We start from the raw sequence: 23,293 nt of genomic DNA on the forward strand, positions 1-23,293 counted from the left end.
AAAGAGGATTGTAGCAACGCTTAACGCCATTTTAGGAACCCTTAATGCTGGAGTACACTGTGTCATGCTTGGCTGCCCTTTTCCTAAACCGTTCAACATAGGAAGTCTCGTTCTCACTCTTGGGCGCCCTTTTTTGGGGCGTTGAGCGCCACTTCCTCGAGTCGCATCACGCCTGCTTGCCTTCTAAGCTGATCCTAAGCGTCATATGATCCCGTACACTACCTGGGCGCCCTAAGTGGGGCGTTGAGAACCAGTTTTGTGGGCTTGGACCCGTTTTCCGTTATTTTTATGTTCAATTTAAGCACTTGGATGTCCTAGGGATTCTATCTTTGGACGGAATAGGCACAAAAACACACTCTTTGATCCCTTGGAGGCGAATTTGGATGTGGAAGCTCCTATCTTCAAATTCTAGGGTTTTATCTTTGATTCTTTTTCCATTATTCTTCTAGTTTCACCAGGTCAATGGTGAACTAAACTCTATTTGTTGTTGGGGAATGATGTAAACCTTTGTAAACTCTCATGTATTGAATTGATTCTTAATTATATATGTTTCTTTCATTAATTGTTAGGGTAATTCTTCTTCGCTCATTGCTTGCTTTGTTTAACTCATTCATTAGAATGATGTATGATTTGCATGAGTACCGGAAGGTATCTTACCATATTTATTACTTGATACGATGGTCTTACCATATTTATTACTTGATACGATTCGGTACACTTGCCGAAGTTTTAACATGTTTTTGGCGTCGTTGCCGGGGACTTGTGGTTTAACTATTCTATTTGTGTGATTATATATTAGCTTTGACTTGATGTTTTTTTTTTGTGCTATAATAAATTTCTAGGGTTTTGTCTTTGTGTGTATCCAGAATAAGATTCGTACTAGAAGCAAGAAAAACTCTGAACCTCTTCTTGAAGGATTGGATGAGAGTAGAAGGAGAACGAGAATCCGAACATCCAGAGAATTATTCCCTTCTTTAGAGATACTTTTACAACCTTCACCGCAAGGATCTGACCATAGCACTGTTAACACTTCGACAAGTGTACCGAATCGTATTAAGTAATAATAATTGGTAAGACCAAGTATCGTTTCCCTAGCGACTCATGGCCTAAACATTCATATGGTTTCTTGATTAATTAGGACTTGTAAACGAATTCATTGTGTTTATATTGTGGAAAATAAATATGAATACAAGTGTTGATCAATTGGATTGAAAGATGCAAAGGTGATTGATATAAAATAATGAATGATTATGTTGTTGGGTTTCCGACTTATCCTATTCACTCTCATGTATTTATGAATTCATCTTCTTGATTAATGTTAATGCCACTTTCTAATTTACCTTAAACCCGATGTCTCGGTGAAGAAAGCCTACTCTTAATTACTAGTTCACAAGGTCTTGTCTCCCAAGCAATTAATCATGCATTACATTCGCACAGAAGCTTAAAGGCAACCAACCCTCCTATTCCTATGTCTAGGTAATATTGCTTTTGGAGAATTTCCCCAGTTCTAGATTTCCTCATATGTGTCCATAGTGACAAAATCAATAATCATGTAATTGAGTGAGTTAAACAAAGCATGCATAGAGTAAAGAGGAAAAACCCTAACAATTAATGAAGTAAAGCATTTTATAACAAGAATCAATTCAATACATGAGAGTTTCAAAGGATTACATCATTTCCCCAACAACAATGGAGGTTTAGTTCACCATAGACATAATGAAACTAGATGAAAATAATGAAAAGAATGAAAGATAAAACACTAAAAGTTGAAGATCGGAGCTTCCGCATCCAAAATCCGCCTTCGAGGGGTGAAAGGAGTGTATTTTCACCTCTTTTTATCCAAAGATATGAACCCTAGAATGTCCAAAACCTTAAGTAGTTTCTTAAAAATACAGAAAAAAGGCCCAAGCCCAAGTCGTCAGCGCTCAGCGCCCCAAGCGTGGAACAGTGGTTCTTCTATGTGCCAATTTCCTGCCTTTCATGACTTCAACTCCTTGCTACTTCAACTTCTTCATCCAATTAATCTTAATTCCAACCAAAATAAGGAAAAATAAGCATAAAACCCATTCAACTCTCTTATTCTCATAACTTAAGCAAAAACATGATTTCAAGCTAGTTTCTAAGTCATAAAGGATGTTTTTAGTATCAAAATTAAGTATAAAAATAACGGTTTTTCAACCGTTATCAAGCACCGGAAAGATGGCTGAAGAGAATAATAGTAGACGCACTCTAGCATATTACACAACAGTTGTTGGCCCTCATCACTTTAACAACATAGCAAGGCCGAGGGTCAATGCTGCAAACATGGAGGTAAAGCCTGCGTTGATACAATTGATGAAGAGTAACCAATTCAATGGACTGTCTCATGAAAGTCCATATGAGCATCTGACCACATTCAACGAGATTTGCAACACTATGAAGATCAATGGGGTGTCGGATGACGCTATAAAGCTTAGTTTGTTTCCTTTCTCATTGGGAGGCAATGCTAAGTTATGGTTGAATTCTTTCCTAGATGATAGCTTTACTAAATGGGAAGTTATGGTTGCAAAGTTTTTGAAAAAATACTTCCCACAATCAAAACTCAACAAAGGGAAACAAGAAATCTCTTCTCCAAGCAAGGCATGGAAGAAAGCTTAGGTTAACCGTGGGCTAGATATAAAGGCTTGTTGAGAAAGACGCCTACACATGGTTTTGATGAAGCAACGGTAGTCATTCTTTTCCTTGGAGGTCTTGGTTCACAAACCAAATTGATGCTAGATGCATCAGCTAGAGGTAATATCAAGTGCAAGACTACAGAGGAAGCCTATGAATTGATTGACAACATGGCTACCAATGACAATGAGTTGCATAGTGAAAGAGGAGCTCCACCTCAGCAGAAGGGAGTCCTACAATTATAATCTCATGATGCTCTACTTGCACAAAATAAGATTATCACTCAACAATTGGAGAATTTGATGAAGAAACTCTCTCAATTGCCAAAGGAGCTGCAAAATGTTTCACAGGTTCAACATAAACTCTGTGAATTATGTGGTGGTGATCATATCAATGGTCAATATGCTATGCGAGTGGAGAACCAAGTAGACGTCAACTATATGGGCAATCAATTCCGCCAAGGTAATTTCAACCAAGGGTGGAAACCTCACCCAAGTATGGGTCAAGGACAATTTGAGCAATCTGGGCCAACAGGACAATTCAATAGACCACCGCAACAACAATCATAATGGCAACAAATATCTACGTTATCTGACAGAACTTCATAGCTTGAAGAAACCCTTCAACAGTTTATTTAGGTGACTATCTCCAACCATAAGAGCACTGAAGCTACTATAAGGAATTTGGAGATGCAGGTGGGCCAATTGGCCAAGCAGTTAGAGGATAAGGTTGAGAGACAATTTGGGGCTAATACTAAGGTTAACCCTAAGGAAGAGTGTAAATTTATTGTGAGCATAAGTGATGAGAGAGTAGAGGAGAGAAAAGAAAGAGTTGAGTTAGAAGAAGAAAAAGAAGAGAGAAAAGGTAAAGTTAAGAGAAAGAGAAGAAGAGGGGGGAGAAAAAATTGAGAAAAAAATTGAAAAGATTCTTCCTTATCCTAAGGAGAGTAGCAGAAGAGAAAAAGAGAAGCAATTAGAGTGTTTTAAAGAAATCTTCAAGAAATTGGAGATTAAAATTCCTTTGACTAAAGCATTGCAACAGGTTCCTGTGTATGCACAATTTCTGAAGAGATTACTAAAAAAGAAGAGATATCTAGATGAGGAAACCATTAATGTACAAGGCAATTGCAGTGTTATTCTGCAGAAGACACTTCCTCCAAAAGTTAAAGATCCAGGAAGCTTTAATATTCCTTACATCATTGGGAACATTAATATAGGGAAAGCCCTAATTGATTTAAGGTCAAGCATTAATTTGATGCCTTCATTTATGCTTGAGAGTATTGGTGATCTTAAAGTGAAGCCTACAAAGGTTACTTTTCAACTGAAGGATGGATCTACCAAGAAGCCCTATGGTGTGGCAGAAGATGTTGTGGTTGGCATAGATAAACTTCGATTCCTAGTTGATTTTGTAGTGATGGAGATGGAGGAAGATGTGAAGATCCCTATTATTCTTGGAAGACCATTCATGAAGTGGCATATGAACATGCACCAATGAATAATTCTAAAGCTGTTAAGCTGGTCATCAGAGGTAAAACGTGTTTCTTGTCACAGGTTAAGGAAGGAGAAGAAAAAGATGGCGAAGGAAAGATGGTTCATCATGACTCGGTGGATGAACAACTCAAACTTGGCACACCAGTGAGATTCAAGAACAAGTTGATGAGAAGGTTTGCACTTACTGATGGGTGCTGCAAGAGTTATTAGGTCAGGCTCGTGACGTTAAACAAGCGCTTACTGGAGGCAACCCAACTTTCTAACCTTATTTCTTTTGTTTTTGAAATTTTGCTTTTGGTATAGGATTTCATGTATGTGGCTTAAAACTTTATCTATGATGAAATGGTTTGATGATGATGATGTTTGTGATGAGTGTTGCTTTATGATGTTGATTATATTTATTGATGTTGAGATGATGAATGATACTTATATGGAGGTGGTTGCTCACAATATTGTGAAACATATGCATGAGGTAAAATTTTGATTGTGATATTGAGCAGGATGTTTATCTAAATGTTGGAACTTGAATTAGCTTATATGAGGATTGAACTCCAGAATTTTTGTGAATGATTGAATTAGCTTATGTGATATTGAACACGAAGTTTATCTAAATGTTTATCTATGATTGAATTACTTGCTTGCTTGTGTAGTATGATCAAGGCCATTTGTTATTATCCCTTTTTAGATAATGCATGATTTTAGCCCAATAAAAGAGAGCACAATGTGTTCTATCCTTTGAACCTTTAGCCTTAAACATGATATGAAAACCCTTTTTGAAAATCTTTACCTTGAGTTAAGTTGAGAATATTTGTGTGGTATTGATAAAGGTTCAAGTTTGGGGTTGTTGGGAAATCTGAAAAGGGAAAATAAAAAGCATGAGCATTGAGCTAAGTATTGAGCAAATGAAAAGCAAAATAAAAAGAAAAGAAAGAAAAGAAAAGCTCAATGCAAGGGAAAGTTGGGAATAAGTGAGAATGGTTTCTCGAAAAGAGAGATTGTGTTTAATTGATCAAATTATGAATGACTCTCTTAACTAAAGGATTTTTTGATTCGGAAAAACCAATTTTCTTCTTAGCCAAGCCACATTACAAGCCATGGAAAAGACCTTGTGATGATACTTGCTTGTGAGTATGTGTGATTGTGGTTAAATGAAAGGCAAAGTTTATTTATGTGACATTGTGATAGTAGAGTGAATGAGTTACTCTATATACACCTGTGTGTTTGAGAGAAACACTTTTCCCTTGGTAAGGAGTAGTTCCATGTATGCATGATTACATCTTGTCTTGATTGATCATTCATGAGGATAACATCTGTTGATTATTCCATGATTATGTGAGCACCACAATGAGTTAATTGAATCAAGGCATTTATTAATCTTGATTGATATTCTTTATAATAAGCTGATATGAGCAATTACTTGTCTTGAAAGAAAAGGTTTTGAAATGTGTTGAAGCCATTGTATGAATTTTTTGAAAGCTAAGTTACATTTTGTTTGCTTGAGGACAAGCAAAGTTCTAAGTTTGGGGTTGTGATAACGGTTGAATTTACCGTTTTTTTATACTTAATTTAGATACTAAAATCACCCTTTTTGACTTAGAAACTAATGATTTTATGTTAGATTTCCTTGTCTTCAACAGGAATTGACATGATTTGGAAGAAAAGTTGAAGTAGTAAGGAGTTGGAACTCAGGAAGAGCTGAAAAAGCATCAGAAAAGAAGATCATAGCAACGCTGAGCGCCATTTTAGGGGCCCTCAGTGCCGGAGTACAATGTTTCACGCTTGGCTGCCCTTTTTCTGAAGCCCTCAGCGTAGGAAGTCCTTGTCTCGCGCTTGTGCACCCTCTTTTGGGGTGCTGAGCGCCACTTCCTCGAGTCGCATCACGCCTGCTTGCCTTCTAAGCTGACCCTGAGCGACATATGATCTCGTACGCCGCCTGGGCGCCCTAAGTGGGGCGCTGAGCGCCGAAGTCTTAACACCTTCCGGAATTGAAATTCACTCAACCACTGTCAGCCTGCGCTCAACCAATCTGCACCAGATTTCAGCTTTTGAAAAACGCACGTTTTTAATGATTTTTGCATGGAACTTGCAGCCCAACCTTGGTAGCATCTTAAATACTCTTCTTTAGTGATCTTAGGAGTTTTGTACATTCAGATTTAGAGCTCTTTCTTCACCTATAGAAGAGAGGTGCATCTCCATGTAAAATGCAACTTGAAAGATATATTGAAGTGCTATTGAAATTACTCTAGATCTCTATGCTTCGAGTTCACCTTATAGTGTAAATTTCGCACTCCTTCCTCTAGCTTCCTTCCCCTTTGGAAGGCTGACTGATCTTGAGAAACCTTACACACTCATCCAACCTCCACTGAACCTTTCATCAAACACTTGGCGTGCACCTGCATCATCCTCCATTTCTCTATCTTGCTGCATCCATTATGAGTTTGGAAGAGCTCTCACTTGAAGTGTGGAGTTGCTTCTATCATTTCTCCTATCGATAAGACTTTATTTGAGCACTCTAAGATTTGAGAACTTCCTCAGAACAAATTTGTCTTCTCAAAATGGCTTAGTTATCTTTGCAAGGGTTTAGTAAAGGGTATATATAGGTCAGCCGTTAGAAACTAAAAAACCTGCTCCCAAATGTCAGTGATAATCCATTATCATAAGTGATAATCGATTATTTGAGGTCGTTATTGGGTTTTTGAAAAAGTTATAATCGATTATCCTAAGTGATAATTGATTGTTTGCGCGCCCTAGACAATATTAAACCAAACAATGATAATTGATTATCTTCTGTGATAATCGATTATTTGCGCGAGCAATCCCATTATATTTTATCTTATGATAATCGATTATCCATTGTGATAATCGATTATTGCCGTAAAGAATCGCTAGATATGAAAACTTCTAAGTGCTTTTACAAATGCAAAATGAATCTTATACTATTGTTTCTATAAAAATGCTTTTAACATCATCAAAACTTCAACAATAGCTTCAGGACACCAATGCTGCTCATTGGTAACAATCTCCCCCTTTTTTATGATGATAAAAAATCCCTTGTTAATAGCTTTTCTATTTACCTCCATAGATTCAACCTTACAAACAACATAAAGATGTCAGTAATAATAGCTCTTATTTAGAAAGCTTTCTCCCCCTTTTTTTATCATAAACAAAAAGGTTCCAAGAGGAAATAGTTCCCCTTAAAAGTTTCTCCTCCTCAACAAAATAAAGATGCAATTCAATTATAAGAAAATTTGAAATTTCATTCATATATTTAAAATGAATTACAACGTACAATAGAGAACACAAAAGACAACAATGATTCAAACATAAAAGTAGCAAATTTTCAGAAATTTGGACTAAGGGGTTGGTCTAGAGATTGAAGGTTGAAGCGATCCTCAATGTTGCCTAGCCTAGTATCAAAATCTTCAAAGCGCTCACACATATAATCATGGTGAGTTTGATGCATCTTCATGAGTTCTTCAAGCTTGGTTTGATGAGCCAAACTCATCTCTTCAATTTTCCTTGAGAGATTGGCAAAGAACTCTTCCATCTATAAGGATGAGGAGGAAGGAATGGATGAAGAACCAACTGAGATGGATCTTACTAGTTCAGCCATGTGAGAATCAATATCGTCATCTTCATCTTCTCGATTTTCTTCATCTTTATGGAGAAAGACATTACCACATGCTACAAAGCCCATTTGATGAAAAGTGGTTTCCCTAATTTCTAAACCTACTACTTGAATAGATTGGGTTTGTTCTCCTTCAATATTTACCCCTTTGTATTCAAGAAAACAGGATATAAGAAAGGGCATAAGGAAGATGGTAGGCTGGGTACTTCTACACTTTCAACATGGCCAATCAATGTGGATATGGTTCAAAATATCATAGATAATCAGAAGATCTTGCTCAAAACATTGAGCATGATTGGTTGCACGAGGACATAGGATCCAAACTATTAAGTAATGGATCATCCTTTCTTCCACCTTGAAACCTCCCAACAATAGTTATTGGTGACTAGATTGTTGTTGAGGATTTCTAAGGAATGACTGGAAAACAAGAAGACAATTAAACTCTGGAACTCCAAGATGTACCTTGACTGCGTAATTCTAGATGGTGAGCATAGCCACATTAGTCCAAATAACATCATCAAGAATGATGCAAACACCTTTGACCTTTGTAGTGGCAACCCCCATCATGAAGACGAAGATTGTAGTAGAAAACCCGAATGAGGTTAAGATAAATGCATCCTTTTTGCTATACTAGATTTGGAAACTAGAAACCATAAAATTTGTAGTAGCCTAAACTGACGTACTTGACTGTCATCATTCTTCTCTTCTTTTAAAAGTGAGAGAACTCAACTTGTTTTTCAGAATCAGAGATCCATCCTTCAAGTGTTGCAGGTTTGGAAGCAAGAGGAAGGGAGGAAGATGCACCACTAGTGCGTCTACGAGTAGGCATTTTGCGTCTTAAATTTGCCATGAAGAGTAAGGAGATGGAAAAATAAGGTGTAGATAAAATAGAGGGCAAATGAGAGAAAAGCTTGATATTGTTTGGATTTTGGTAGAGTTTGAGTGCAAGTTGGGTTTCTTAATCGATTTTGGATGGGTATTTATATATAAGATTTAAAAACTAGCAGTTTATGACCATTTATAGCTTTTTTTGACCGTTGCAACGATTATTTTTTGAACTAGCATCGATTGATAATCGATTATCACTTATGATAATTGATTATTTGTTCAAATTTTGTTCCTAGATAATCGTTGATAATCGATTATCGATGAAGATAATCGATTATTTGTTTATGAGTAACCCAAATTCTTAAGAACATTTAAAGATAATCGATTATGTCATGCAATAATCAATTATTTTCGAACCAAAAGTTGTTTCTAGAGACTTAAAGATAATCGATTATGCCCTTTTCATAATCGATTATTGCATGGTGTTGTATGAAAAACACAATTTTGGTATGAATTTCAATCCTAAGACATATCTAACACTCCCAAATCTCTTCTAAGGTCATAAAATCTATCCTTGGGTAATGCCTTAGAGAAAATATCAACTAATTGATGCATTGTGTCAATGTATTCTATTGTACAATCACCTTTTTGGATGTCACCTCTTAAGAAGTGATGTCTAATTTCTGTGTGTTTTAATCTAGAATGCATTATAAGGTTCTTAGTAAGGTTAATAGCACTAGTGGTATCACATTTTAGAGGAATGTGATCAAGGAAAATATCAAAGTCTTCCAATTGTTGTTTCATACACTTGTACAGGTGATGAGGGTCGCACCCGAATCAAATTTAATGCTCAATTAAGTGCAGTATTGTTAAAATAGAATGACTTAGTTTCTCACACCAAGAGGGGGGTGAATTGGTGAACTGTAAAAATATAATCTTTCAAAAACTATTTCACAAAATAAGATGCTTTTACACTTTTCTTGAATCACAAGTTAAAAGATATGTAATGCAATAGTAAATTTAATCGAATATAATGACAGCATAATCGACTTAATAAAAGAGTGTAGGGATCAAAGAATTCAAACGGTCATTTTTATACTGGTTCGGCCAACTTGCCTACATCCAATGTCCTTCCAACCACAGGAAGCAAATGCACTAAAAAGATCAAGGTTTTTACAACAAGGTTTTTATAGAGACCTCACGTCAAAAGTGTAAAACACCTCTCTAACCCTCTAATCTAAATATAGGCAATGAGCAGACAAGACCAGCAGTAAGAACACCCTCTTCTACTGTTTATCCCTTTGAGACACCCTCAAAGTTAAGAACACTGTTCTTGTTCCTGCAAACACCACAGGGAATCCAAGCTAATCTTCAAAGATTGCAAATCCTGATCACACAAAATACACCTAGTTGTGTAGATTGATCAAATGTTTCAAATCAACAAGCCTTGCTTCTCAAGAAACCTCAAGTCTTTGATCACCACGGTCAATCTTGGTTCTTGGAGCTTTTCCTTTCTTGTAAGATCACATAGCTTTATGTAAAAGATATGAAAATGTTAAAATGCACAAAAGTACTTACATAATTCAGATCAGCGTCAATTTATAGTAATACACACATCAGATGCATTTTAATCGATTTAGCTACTAATGTAGTCGAATACATCTTGCAGTTATAACAGACTAACATCAGTCAAGCTTATTAATTGAATGCACATTTAATACAATCGACTCACAATAAATGCTTGGTCAATATATTTAAAAATATGACCGTTAAAGTAGTTGGGTCAAGCATTCAACCAATTTTCAAAATAACAACTAACTTAGTCGAATACAGATAGCATGCAGTCGATTAAGTAAAATAACTTAGCATATTTTTGAAAACTTTTCTCTTCAAAATAACTCATAGCACACTTGATAAAAGTTTTTGCCAACACTTGAGTTTTAATTGATTCATCCCATAATGTAATCGACTTAAAACTGTTGTTTTGCCACACATTAAAGTTCAACCAAAGTGCTTGTGGTTTTCCATTTCCATCAACTTATGTCATGCATACACATTTAGAATCACATATTAAACACAGTGATATGCAATGAACAACAATCATGTTCACAAATATGCCTATACAAATTTATCACAATAAGCAAAAGCATATAACATGTAATCACAAAACATGTAACACAGAATACTCATGTGTTATTAATTATGTGTTGTCATCCTCAAAAACACAGATATTACTGAGATTGTGGGTTCAGCTAAACTAGTGCTCCCCCTATCAACAATCTCAACAAGTATAATACTAGGAAGTGACTTCTAGGTCGTCTCTCAAGGACCAAATGTGGTTCAGGAATTAGGTCAAACACTTTTTTTGGGGGGGGAGGGGTTGTGAAGAGTTTTATGGAAAGAAATGCACTAAATTAAAACTAGAATGCAACACAGATTTAAAACAGTTGGTCTCTAGCTCAATTACATGTGTATACCCTTTGCAAGAACACAATCAGATTTAATAGAATGACAAGCAGAGTAGCAAATTACACACTTCCAACTTAGAAATCTCAAGGAAACAACATAGTTTCGCTAATGACTAACCAAACAAACTTAAGCTAACATTAAAAAAAAATTAAAACAACCAAACAGAATTCAAAACATTGAAGTAAATGTGGACATGAAAACTAGATCGAAAATGAGAAACCGAACGATATTATTAAAGAGGCCGAGCGACACTAATAGTGACCAAACAGTCCTAACACTGAAGTGTGTTGGAGACCGAACATTATTATTGAAAAATCGAACGGTAAACAGTAAATGCAACAACAAGAAAACGTGCAGAATCAAAATGCAGAAATTAAACCAACAAAAACGTGAAACAGTACTGGATGGAAATGCAGCACGAAAATCAAAGCTGGAATGCAGAAATCAAATGGAAAACAAAGTAGACATGTATTCAAACACTGGAATGGAAATGGAAGCTGGAAAGTGAAGCAAGAAACGAAACTAGAATCTAAAATGAAAGCAAGAAATGAAATTGAAATTGCAATTCAAAACGTACATCATTCACTACAAGAAAGGGAAAGAGCACAAAACCTAAAACCCCCCAAAAGGGGGAGAAGAAGAAAACACCCAATGCTCCCCAAAACCTAAGAACGTGAAAATGAGGGAGAGAGGAGAAAGTGAAATCTGATTTAGGGTTTATAGACCCCAAATTACAATTCTTCCCTTCTAATGGGCTTCTACAAAATATGGTCAATGTAACACCTCTTCTCGGAGTGTCATAGAAATTTTTTCAAGATGTTTAAATACATTTAAACACATAATATTTTATATCGAAAAATAATAATGTAAGAATTTTAAAGAGTAATTATTGGATTACAAACCGAATCTTAAAAGTTGTTTAGAATTACAAACCATAACATTCCACAACTTAAAATACTTATTTTAAAATCCCATAGAGTTTTTTCCAACGCATCCTCGCTCTAAACTTCTCCGATGTCACCTGAAACATCATCTAGTCTAGTATAACGAGACAAGTTATATGATTATCGTAGTCATATAAGTAGGGTGAGCTAACCAAAATACAAAGAGACATAAGTTATAAATAAAGTTATTTTCATACTTCAAACATCAAATAATAACATTAAGTGTTATCCCCTGATATTGTATCGTATAACAATTTATAGACACGAGTCTCCCTCCGTTTTTCCTTCCTCTCACTTAGATATTTGACTTAAATGTTTTTGCCCTTCACACACAGCTAATGGACATTGGCCCTTCACACGCAGCTATTGGACTTATTATCTCGGTTCTATTCTACAATACATTTGATAAACATATATCAAAATTGGTCCGTCAAATGGATCATAGATAAGAGTCGTCCTCCACATGTAGCTTCGGATATATCTCCTCTATTATTTAAGGTCTTACGAGTAAAAACATTGGTAAGAAATATTCATTCACCAAGCACAATACTTAGCACGAGTCAGAAACTTACGGCAAGACATTTGTATTTCCTCTAAAAAGAAAATGACAAGACTCGAATCCACCTATCGCCTTACACAAACAAAAATGAATTTTTCCTTTTAACTACCAAGATAAAGCATAAATCTTCCCTTGATAAAATTAGATAATCATCTAGACTATTCTATTAATCTCAAGAATCTCAACATATGATAATCTGCGTAAGTCCAAAAACACGTCCAAAACAACGTTGTTTTAGTGGAGATTGTGAGACCGAGACACTAACCTTCGACTGGTGCGCTTCGCTTGTCTGCTTCCAGTTTGGACCGATCGGTCACCTTCAATATTGGCTGCTTAGTCACCCTCTTTATAAAAAAGGGGAGGTACCTGCAAAAGGTCCTCCGACGCTCAAGTTAGAAATTGTATTAAGAATTGTTTGTTACAGTTTAAATATTGAAAGAAATCCTAATAAGACATAAATAGGGCGTATTGTAGTATGATTTTCCTCCTTTACCTCAAACCTAAACCCTTATTTATAGAGTTTAAAGGAATTTGACATTAATTCACCTCTTAATGGTCATTAATGTCAACCTTAATTGTTTAACGGTAGTCGTTATCACATTCATTGTGCATCAACTCTGCTCAACAATTGTCAAGACCGAACGGATGGGAAGCTAGTCGATACCGATCGGTAGCTTGTGAGTCAATAGTAACAAACGTGTTGTCAATTATCACCTTTACTAATTGTGATTAATTTCCTAAAATCTGCTAATGAAGACTTTGTTACGCAACAATATGTATGAACTTAATATATATATTATCAATCTGGACTATGATAAGAAATTCTAAAATGGTTGAAATATAATAATTATTATAAATAATACTAAAGTACATTTTTCTCCACATTAACGAAGGATGACACGTGAATAATCAGATAACATAATTAAATTAAGATAAAATAATTAAAAATATAAAGCCTACTGCATAAGGTCATACATTCATTAAATCTAAAAGAACCAAAGTTAGCAAATTTATTTTATTTATTTATTTATACTTTCTGACACTTAACGTGAAATTTGTCCACTCCAAAATGTTTCAACTTTTTAGAACTAAATAAATTTCTAACATTAAATAAGAATATTAACCGTACGCTAAATGTAAATAAGTAATATTAAAATTAAATATTTAAACAAACATATCTCAGCTAATCTAACTTATATGTAAAAAAATTAAACCTACTGCCCACTATCTTTGCAAAACTTACCAGTTTTCAATAATTAAAGATATAGCTTGTACTAATAAAATGCCAAAATTTCTAGACTGCTATGCATGGTTTTATTTATTATTATAATATATATATATATATATATATATATATATATATATATATATATAATAAACTTTAGTTTAAACTTTAAGTATAAAAGTAGACATAGTCATTTTCTCAAGACATGGTATCTCACACACGGTACCAGTAAGAAATGGTTTGAAAGAAGAATAAGTTAAAAAGAAACAAGAAGACATGAGCAAAGTCTAGAAAATAATTTTCATGCATCATAACATTTTATACAGTTTATAAAAAGAAACATCCAATCAGTGGGGACTCGCAGAGGCAAGGTAATATAACTTTCAAATAAAATAATAAAATAAAATAAATTTGAATGCATAATAATGGTTCCCACAGTAAAATCATATAGTGTAGAATAACTAATAAAATAAAGAAGTAGAGCCTCTTTATGACAATGTTCAGTAAAGGCATCTAACGTCTTTCTTATTTTAAATTCTTATTCATCCTTAGAATAAGTTGTTTCACATGCTAACAAACATAACATACCAAAATTTAAAAGTAGTAGAATAAAATAATTAGGAGAGTATACCTCCTTTCTAACACGGTTTCAGGAGAAGAGATTCCTTCATCTTAATAAGGCCACGGTGCAATATAGGTAATATGCAAAATTATTTATTTACTTTACTTGAATTTGAAAGATATCATAAGTTACGAGACACACATATATAGTATCATATATCTATAATAGAAATGTATTGCTACAATTAGATAGAAACCAAGCATCATTCATTCATCCAGATCTGAACTTATGGACCAACAAACAACTCAAGGTACAGTCTATATACAGATTAATTTCCCTACTTTCCAACATGAGTAAAAGAAATGGACCAGCTCCCCTACCTCAAGCCTGGTAAGATTTGCTAACTCTTGCTACTCTACGGTCCACTGCTACGTACTCCCCGTGAAGGTTCTATGGTTCTCCAAGAACTCAAATTACTCTCACGTTCACTCCTCTATAGTTCTGATTTTTTTTGTTGATTTCATTAAGCTAGAAGGCAGACGTTTTATACTTGTTTTCAACAACCTAATAGTTTGGACGGTTCTAATCAAAGAGGAACCAAGTCCCTAAATCTCCATTCATTGTCTCCGTAACAAATTTCAAATTATGTGCATGTTTTGTTTCATTTCCTTGAAATGAAGCCAAGTGGTCAAAGAGGCTACTATGGAAAGGAAAAAGGAAAAGACTGTGTTGGGAAAAAGAGAGAATTATACGTCATGGATGATGAAAATGAGAAAGCTACACTTTCTCAATCTCAAATCTGAAATTATTAGCATCTACGTAACATGGACATTGTAACATCCCAAAATACAGTAATAACCATAATCAGAATTTAATTACATTTAACAGTAAAACAGTGCAGTCTTTACACTAATAATAAACCTCTAAAGCCGAACGGATTAAGTACAGAGATAAATACCATACAGCAGTATTGCAAAGTTCAGAGACGAACGGTTTTACAAACATTTACCGAACGTCCAAAAAACTAAATAGAAAATACTAAAGACTAAAACTTAACGAGCGCTCTAGGGCTCGGCTTTAACCTCTACTTCGACCAGATTGGCATCTTCCAAATTTTCTTCTTCCAGCGTTTCTTCAAGCAACGCCTCTCCGTCTGCTCACATCCACACGGATGATCATTGCATAGACAAGACGGACGTACAGGTATGAATGACAATACAAGGAAAGAACACAGGGTAAGCTTATTGAATTTAATTCACAAGTCATTCATACAATTCAACATATCAACATTTATAAGAATATCACAATACATACACTCATTCCAACTCTCATAAGACAGACCATCCGGACTGTATGATTCTATGTATCTACAGGCGTTCTTGCACCCAGGTGATGTAGTAACTGGAAACGTCCATCAGCTGCCACCCGAGGTTAGCCCTATCAGTCCAAAGTACTCAAAAGGACTAGGACCTCCTGCCGTTCCCACACATGACCTGCCCTCCTCTATGTGAGGACGAGCACTCACGGAACATCAGGATGAACTGCCATCAGTAGCTTTACCATAGTCATACTATACAATTCCCAATATTCAATACCAGAGTCGTTCCTCCATGGAACGCTCGTCCAAATTCCACAACCATAGTTTCACCTCATATACTGTTCATCTTTAACAACTTTCCAACTTAATATCATTTTCATATTCCATTTTAGTTTCATAAAAAGACGAGCGTTCAGCCCCCTTCATAATGAGGACGAACGTTAACATGATACAGAGAAGTTCTCGTTTCTGAACGGAAGGAAACGAACGTCTTTCCAAGGACGGACGTTATGACCACTTGAATCAGTTAAATGAACTGATTCTAGAACGATTCAAATTATACTAGGAATAATTTAAGTATACTAACTATAGATCGAATCCAAAAGAATAAATACCCCGCAAGGCGTTTAGATGCTGATACCGAGTACGATTTAATAAAAGAGACTAACCGCCAGTCAATGACCTAACGCGGTAATAGATATTTATTAAATATTTGGACGAACGCTATTTACATACGTTTGGTAATCAAGTGTAAGGACGAACGTTCGGTATAAGACCGAGCGCCACTCATAACGAACGCTTTGGGTCAAGACCCGTCGCTGGTGCGAAATATTAATAGAATAGAAATTTATAAGATAACCATAGGGAAGTGAATTATTTAGAAGTGACTAAGTATAGAAATTTGTATCTTTCAAGCTTCTCAATTTCTCACATAACACTCAGAGCACCTACGTTTGGCCGAACGCTCAAACGTAAGACTAATATAAGAGGGCGTTCGTCCTAAATCAGTATTCTTTCCGAATGAAAGAATTCTGTTTTTGAAGGGAATTACTAGAATACCGAACGGTCAAGGACCGTTCGATAACGAACGTTCATTATCATATTATTTCATATTCAAAGCTCACTCACAGTAAACTCATTTTTCAGTATAAACTTTCATACATTTAACTACTCATATCATAGCCCATTTCATAAATTTCATATATCATTTCATCATCCAGATCATATACCAAAGATCAATTAACACAGATTTCATGCTTCATAACTCATATAACATCATATAGCACAATACATACACATGAATTAAACTTAATAAGCTTCCCTTACCTGGATTCGTGAACGAACGTCCTAACGTGAAATTTCTGGATTCGCCCAACTACCACTTCTATCCTCAGATCACTCAACTCTTGCGAACTAAAACCATTTACAGAATCAAAATTTGATTCAGACAAAGAGAATGCAGGTAACCAGGTTTGGTTTTGCATGAAACCTAATAATGAACGACTAAGGGACGAACTTACCAGATTCAAAACTTGAACTTGTTCGGTTTGATGGAAAGCTTATGACGTCTGGATCTCTTCTACGGTCTCTGAAATTGGATCGGAGAAGAAGAAAGTGAGTTATGGTAGAGAGAAGATGGAGGTTTCTAGAGAGAAGGCAGAGAATTGGAAATCAGAAGTTTGGGGAAGAAGACGAAGCATGCAGAAGAGTGGGAAGAGAGTTTTTTAGAAAATCATTTTCCCTTCCCATGCAAGACGAACGTCCATTCTCCTGTTGCGACTTGGATTCCACTAACGATTTCGAATGTTCCAACGTGACACTTGGCAGTTGCATGCAGAGTGGGTGTGAGTGCGTTTTAATGGCACTGCACGTGTGGCGCGATGCATTTAATGGTGGTCAGAGTGTGGGGTTGGGTGCGTTTCTTAATATAAAATCTAAACAGGGTTTTTGGGCATTAATAACATGATTTGACAGGTGGAGGCTGGTTAAGTTTTCAAGACCTTACATTCTCCCTAACTAAAAAAAAATTTTCGTCCTCGAAAATTAAAGCTTACCAGGAAATAGGTGAGGGTACAAGTCCTTCATGGCGTCCTCTACTTCCCAGGTAGTGTCGCCCGTCTTTTCATCCCACACCATCTTCACTAAACGAACGACTTTTCCGCTATAATACTTAGTACAGACGTCTTCAACCCGAACTGGCTTGATTTCGAACGTTCGGTCTTGACGAAGAGGAACGTCCTCGAGCTCCAATATGTGCGAGGGATTTGCTATGTATTTCCGGAGTTGGGAAACGTGGAATACCAGATGAAGATTGGACAATTGAGGAGGCAAGGCTAGCTCGTACTCTACTGGGCCAATCTTCCTTAGTATTTCATAGGGTCCGACGAACTTCGGGGATAACTTCTTTGGTCGCATAGCTCTGCCGACTCCTGTGGTTGGATTCAGCCTAAGGAATACGTGATCGCCAGTTTGGAACTCTAACGGTCTCCTTCTCTTGTCTGCATAGGACTTCTGCCTACTCCTTGACGTCTTCAACCTCTCTTGAATTAACTTCACCTTTTCAGTCGTTTGTTGTATGAGTTCGGGTCCAGTCAATACGTTCTCTCCTTCTTGAAACCAGCAAAGTGGCGTGCGACACTTACGTCCATAAAGAGCTTCGAAGGGAGTCATTCCAATGCTGGACTGGAAGTTGTTGTTGTAGGTGAACTCCACTAACGGAAGTACTTCATCCCAGGCGCCCATGTGATCTAGGACGCACGTCCTCAGTAAGTCCTCGAGCGTCTGGATGGTCCTCTCAGATTGATCGTCCGTCTGAGGATGATAAGCTGAACTCATTTGTAATTTGCTCCCCAATTCACCTTGCAGAGATTGCCAAAACCGAGATGTGAACCTCGTGTCTCGGTCAGAAATTATGTTTGAAGGCACTCCATGTAGACGAACGATTTCCCGGATGTAAAGCTTTGCTAGATTGGTCATTGACATCTTCAAGTTAACTGCCAGGAAGTGGGCGCTCTTCGTTAGCCTATCCACGATCACCCAAATTGAGTCATGGTTTCTTACCGTACGTGGCAGGTGGGTCACGAAATCCATGGAGATGCTGTCCCACTTCCATTCCGGGATCTCAAGCTGCTGCAGCAAATCGCTTGGTCTTTGGTGTTCAGCCTTCGCTCGCTGACAAGTTAAGCATGATGCCACGAAACGAGCGACATCACTCTTCATTCCAGGCCACCAAAACGTCTTCCTAAGGTCTTGATACATCTTAGTCATGCCGGGGTGCATGCTAAGACGGCTGTGATGTCCTTCCTCTAGGATGATTCTCTTCAGCTCGTCGTCGTTAGGAACGCACGTCCTACCCATATAGCGTAATAAGTCGTCCGTTCCAGCGTTGAATTCTTTTGCTTGATCCGTGCCGAGCGCTTTTCTGATCTTCAACAATTCCTCATCTTCCAGTTGTTTCATTCTGATCCGGTCCAATACGTTACTTGTTATTCTGAGGTTGCAGCATTTGATACTGTTCGGCTCCAATTCGAACTGCAACCTTAGGTCTCTAAAGCTCTCCACCAGATTGAGTTCTCTCACCATCATAACTGAAACATGAACCGATTTCCTGCTTAGGGCGTTCGCCACTACATTAGCCTTCCCTGGATGGTAGAGTAACTCAAACTCATAATCCTTTAGAAACTCAAGCCACCTCCTCTGCCTCATGTTTAACTCCTTTTGATCAAAGAGGTACTTGAGACTCTTGTGATCGCTGAAAACCTGAAAGGTGGCTCTATACAGATGATGTCTCCAAATCTTCAGAGCAAAGACGACCGCTGCCAGCTCCAGGTCATGCGTCGGATAGTTCTTCTCGTGAATCTTCAGTTGTCGAGAAGCGTACGCCACTGCTCGTCTCTCTTGCATCAGTACACAGCCCAAACCTTGGTGAGAGGCATCATAGTAAACTTCAAATGGTTTGGCAATGTCTGGAATCACTAAAACCGGAGCGCTCGTCAACTTCCGCTTAAGCTCTAGAAAACTCTCTTCATACCGATCGGTCCAAGCGAACGGGTGATCCTTGCGCGTAAGCTGCGTCAGTGGTGCTACTATCTTAGAAAAACCTTCGATAAAACGCCTATAGTAGCCTGCAAGACCAACGAAACTCCGCACTTCTGTGACCGAACGCGGACTCGCCCACTCCAAAACCGCTCGTACTTTTGCCGGGTCCACAGAGATTCCTTCAGCTGACACAACGTGTCCCAAGAACTGCACGCTCTTCATCCAAAATTCACACTTTGATAATTTGGCGTACAGTTCCTTTTCCTTCAACACGCCAAGCACTACCCTCAAGTGTTCCTCATGTTCTTCATGGCTCTTGGAGTAAATAAGGATGTCATCAATGAAGACCACTACGAACTTGTCTAGGTATGGCCGGAATATACGGTTCATGTAGTCCATGAAGATTGCTGGCGCGTTCATCACCCCGAACGGCATCACCACATACTCATAATGCCCATAACGAGACCTAAAGGCCGTCTTCTGAATGTCCCCTTCCTTCACCCGAATTTGGTGATAGCCCGAGCGTAAGTCAATCTTCGAAAATACATTCGTGCCCTGCAACTGATCCAATAGGTCGTCAATCCGAGGCAGTGGATACTTGTTCTTGATGGTCAGCTTATTAAGTTGCCTGTAGTCAATGCAAAGTCTGGAACTGCCATCCTTCTTCTTCACTAACAACACAGGCGCCCCCCAAGGCGATACGCTCGGCCTGATGAACTGCTTGTCCATCAATTCTTCAATCTGCTTCTTGAGCTCAACCAACTCCGCAGGCGACATACGATAAGGTTGAACAGAAATAGGCGCTGCTGTCGTCACCAAGTCGATCGTAAATTCAACCTCACGAACAGGAGGTAGTCCAGGTATCTCGTCTGGAAAGACTTCAGGAAATTCCTCAATTACCAATCGTCCTCCATTCAACTCATTTCGTGACGATCGTTCCCAGCTCACTCCTTCAAATCCTTCATCTGAATGCGTCATTATCAGAAAACAGTAGGCGCCCTCGACGATATCTTCCTTCAGCTGACGGAGCGTCATTGACAATTCCTCTTCTTCTTCATCAGGAAAGACTAACTCCTTCTTACCACAGTCTATGAGAATGCGATTGGTAGCTAACCAATCCATCCCTAAAATTACCTCTAGACCTTGAAGAGGTAAGCAGATAAGGTTAACTTTGAATCTACGCCCCTCAACTTCTATAGGACATCTAACGCAACCCGTAGATGTTCTAATCCCACCAGCCGCTGAGGTTGACACCACCAAGTCGAACTGTAATTCACTCTCCACTAGCCCCAGTTTTTCAACGCACGCCTTCGAGATGAAGGAATGAGTTGCCCCCGAATCATACAATACGCAGCAAGGCTTTCCAAACAGCAAACAAGTACTGATGATGAGTGTACCTGAACTAGTAGCTTCAGCGCCCGTGATTGCATACACTCTCCCCACTACCTACGCACGTCCACCTCTCCCTTGTTGTGTTCTTCCAGCGTTCGGCGGCCTTGTTGCCGCACGGCCTCCCATGTTACACTCATGATCTAAGTGTCCATTCCTTCTGCATCTGTTGCAGTATTTTCCCCCAGACAGTTGAGGACAGGCCCACCGATAGTGCGGTCCTCCACACTGAAAACAAGTCAAATTCCTCTGCTGCCCAGATTGGCCGACAGTAACCAAGGCTTGTGATCCACCAGAGGATTGAGTTGGACGAACGTACGAGGGTCTTCTCATAGTAGAAGTATTTCTTGCTAAAACCGGCCCCCTACTCAATTGTTGCTTCTTCTGTTGCTCTGCCTCAGCCACGTTCTTCTCCAACACTTTTGCTCTCTCGACCATAGCAGGGAATGATCTAATGCACAAGCTGGATATTAATACCTTCAAATCACTCCTCAGCCCGTTCTCAAACTTCCTGCATTGCCATTCTTCACTTGTAGCCATGGTTTTAAAACGGACCAGATGCTTAAATTTGTTGGTATACTCCGAGATGGACGTCCCCCCTTGTACCAACTGTAGAAACTCAACTTCCTTAGCAAAGCGCACGCTGTCCGGGAAATACTCTTCATAGAATTTAGTTCTGAAAACCGCCCAAGTAATGGGACTCTGAGCGTCCGTCAAAATGACTTTAATGCTCGTCCACCAGTGACTAGCTTCACCAGTCAGCAAGTATTCTGTAAAGGCTAATCGGTTGTCATCCGGACACCTCTTAGCGTTGTAGATCCGCTCTATATCTCTTAGCCACTGATCCGCTTCATCCGGAGACATTTTCCACTGAACTTGGCCGGATGATGTTGGAGGAAGCTTTCCAAACTCCACTCTGCAGGTTGGGCGGCGTTAGAAGATGACGCTCCTGTTGTGCCCCTGGTAGCGGCAAGGATATCCATCAGTTGCCTCTGCGTAGCTTCTGAGTTGGCACGAGCGGCCTCCAAACTTTGCAAACCATTCTGGTTTTGCTGCATCTGAGTGGCGTTCTATTCCATCAGAGTGTTATTCTACTGTTGTAACCTATCTATCACCGTTTCCAACAGCCTAGCGTTGTTGGACGTGTCAGGCTCATTAGGCTGTGGGGGAGGAGGAAGTCTAGGAGCCATTTGTTCTCTGGAAACAGAGAAAAACGAGCGTTAGTCATGTTCAAAGAGTTTCAAAATTACTCATTAAACACACATTAAGCACACAGCAAAAACACAGTGCACTCATAACCTACAGTGTCCTTAAAAGAACAAAACTGCTTTGATACCACTAATGTAACATCCCAAAATACAGTAATAACCATAATCAGAATTTAATTACATTTAACAGTAAAAAGTGCAGTCTTTACACTAATAATAAACCTCTAAAGCCGAACGGCTTAAGTACAGAGATAAATACCATACAGCAGTATTGCAAAGTTCAGAGACGAACGATTTTACAAACATTTACCGAACGTCCAAAAAACTAAACAGAAAATACTAAAGACTAAAACTTAACGAGCGCTCTAGGGCTCGGCTTGAACCTCTACTTCGACTAGATTGGCGTCTTCCAAATTTTCTTCTTCCAGCGTTTCTTCAAGCAACGCCTCTCCGTCTGCTCACATCCACACGGATGATCATTGCATAGACAAGACGGACGTACAGGTACGAATGACAACACAAGGAAAGAACACAGGGTAAGCTTATTGAATTTAATTCACAAGTCATTCATACAATTCAACATATCAACATTTATAAGAATATCACAATACATACACTCATTCCAACTCTCATAAGACAGACCGTCCGGACTGTATGATTCTATGTATCTACAGGCGTTCTTGCACCCAGGTGATATAGTAACCGGAAACGTCCATCAGCTGCCACCCGAGGTTAGCCCTATTAGTCCAAAGTACTCAAAAGGACTAGGACCTCCTGTCGTTCCCACACATGACCTGCCCTCCTCTATGTGAGGACGAGCACTCACGGAACATCAGGATGAACTGCCATCAGTAGCTTTACCATAGTCATACTATACAATTCCCAATATTCAATACCAGAGTCGTTCCTCCACGGAACGCTCGTCCAAATTCCACAACCATAGTTTCACCTCATATACTGTTCATCTTTAACAACTTTCCAAC

At 38.1% G+C, this 23,293-nt stretch overlaps 1 protein-coding gene and 1 long non-coding RNA gene across 2 annotated transcripts; both read right to left on the bottom strand.

Moving 5' to 3' along the window:
• Positions 1 to 9,663: 9,663 nt before the first annotated feature.
• Positions 9,664 to 15,018, bottom strand: LOC128197426 (uncharacterized). Its single transcript, XR_008249965.1, has 3 exons — positions 14,738 to 15,018; positions 12,836 to 12,936; positions 9,664 to 10,129 (listed from the first exon to the last, which is right to left on the bottom strand). It is a non-coding gene; the product is annotated as an uncharacterized LOC128197426 (long non-coding RNA).
• A 6,141-nt stretch (positions 15,019 to 21,159) lies between these two features.
• Positions 21,160 to 21,966, bottom strand: LOC108344088 (uncharacterized). The gene has a single exon (XM_017582554.1). The coding sequence runs from the start codon at positions 21,964 to 21,966 to the stop codon at positions 21,160 to 21,162; it is 807 nt and encodes a 268-aa protein (XP_017438043.1).
• Between the last annotated feature and the right edge of the window lie 1,327 nt (positions 21,967 to 23,293).

Source organism: Vigna angularis, chromosome 6, assembly GCF_016808095.1.
Source record: "Vigna angularis cultivar LongXiaoDou No.4 chromosome 6, ASM1680809v1, whole genome shotgun sequence".
Classification (NCBI taxonomy): Eukaryota; Viridiplantae; Streptophyta; class Magnoliopsida; order Fabales; family Fabaceae; genus Vigna; species Vigna angularis.

Bases quoted from the DNA above. Each gene is read 5' to 3' on its own strand.
- LOC108344088 (XM_017582554.1), bottom strand. From the start codon at position 21,966: ATGTCTCCGGATGAAGCGGATCAGTGGCTAAGAGATATAGAGCGGATC.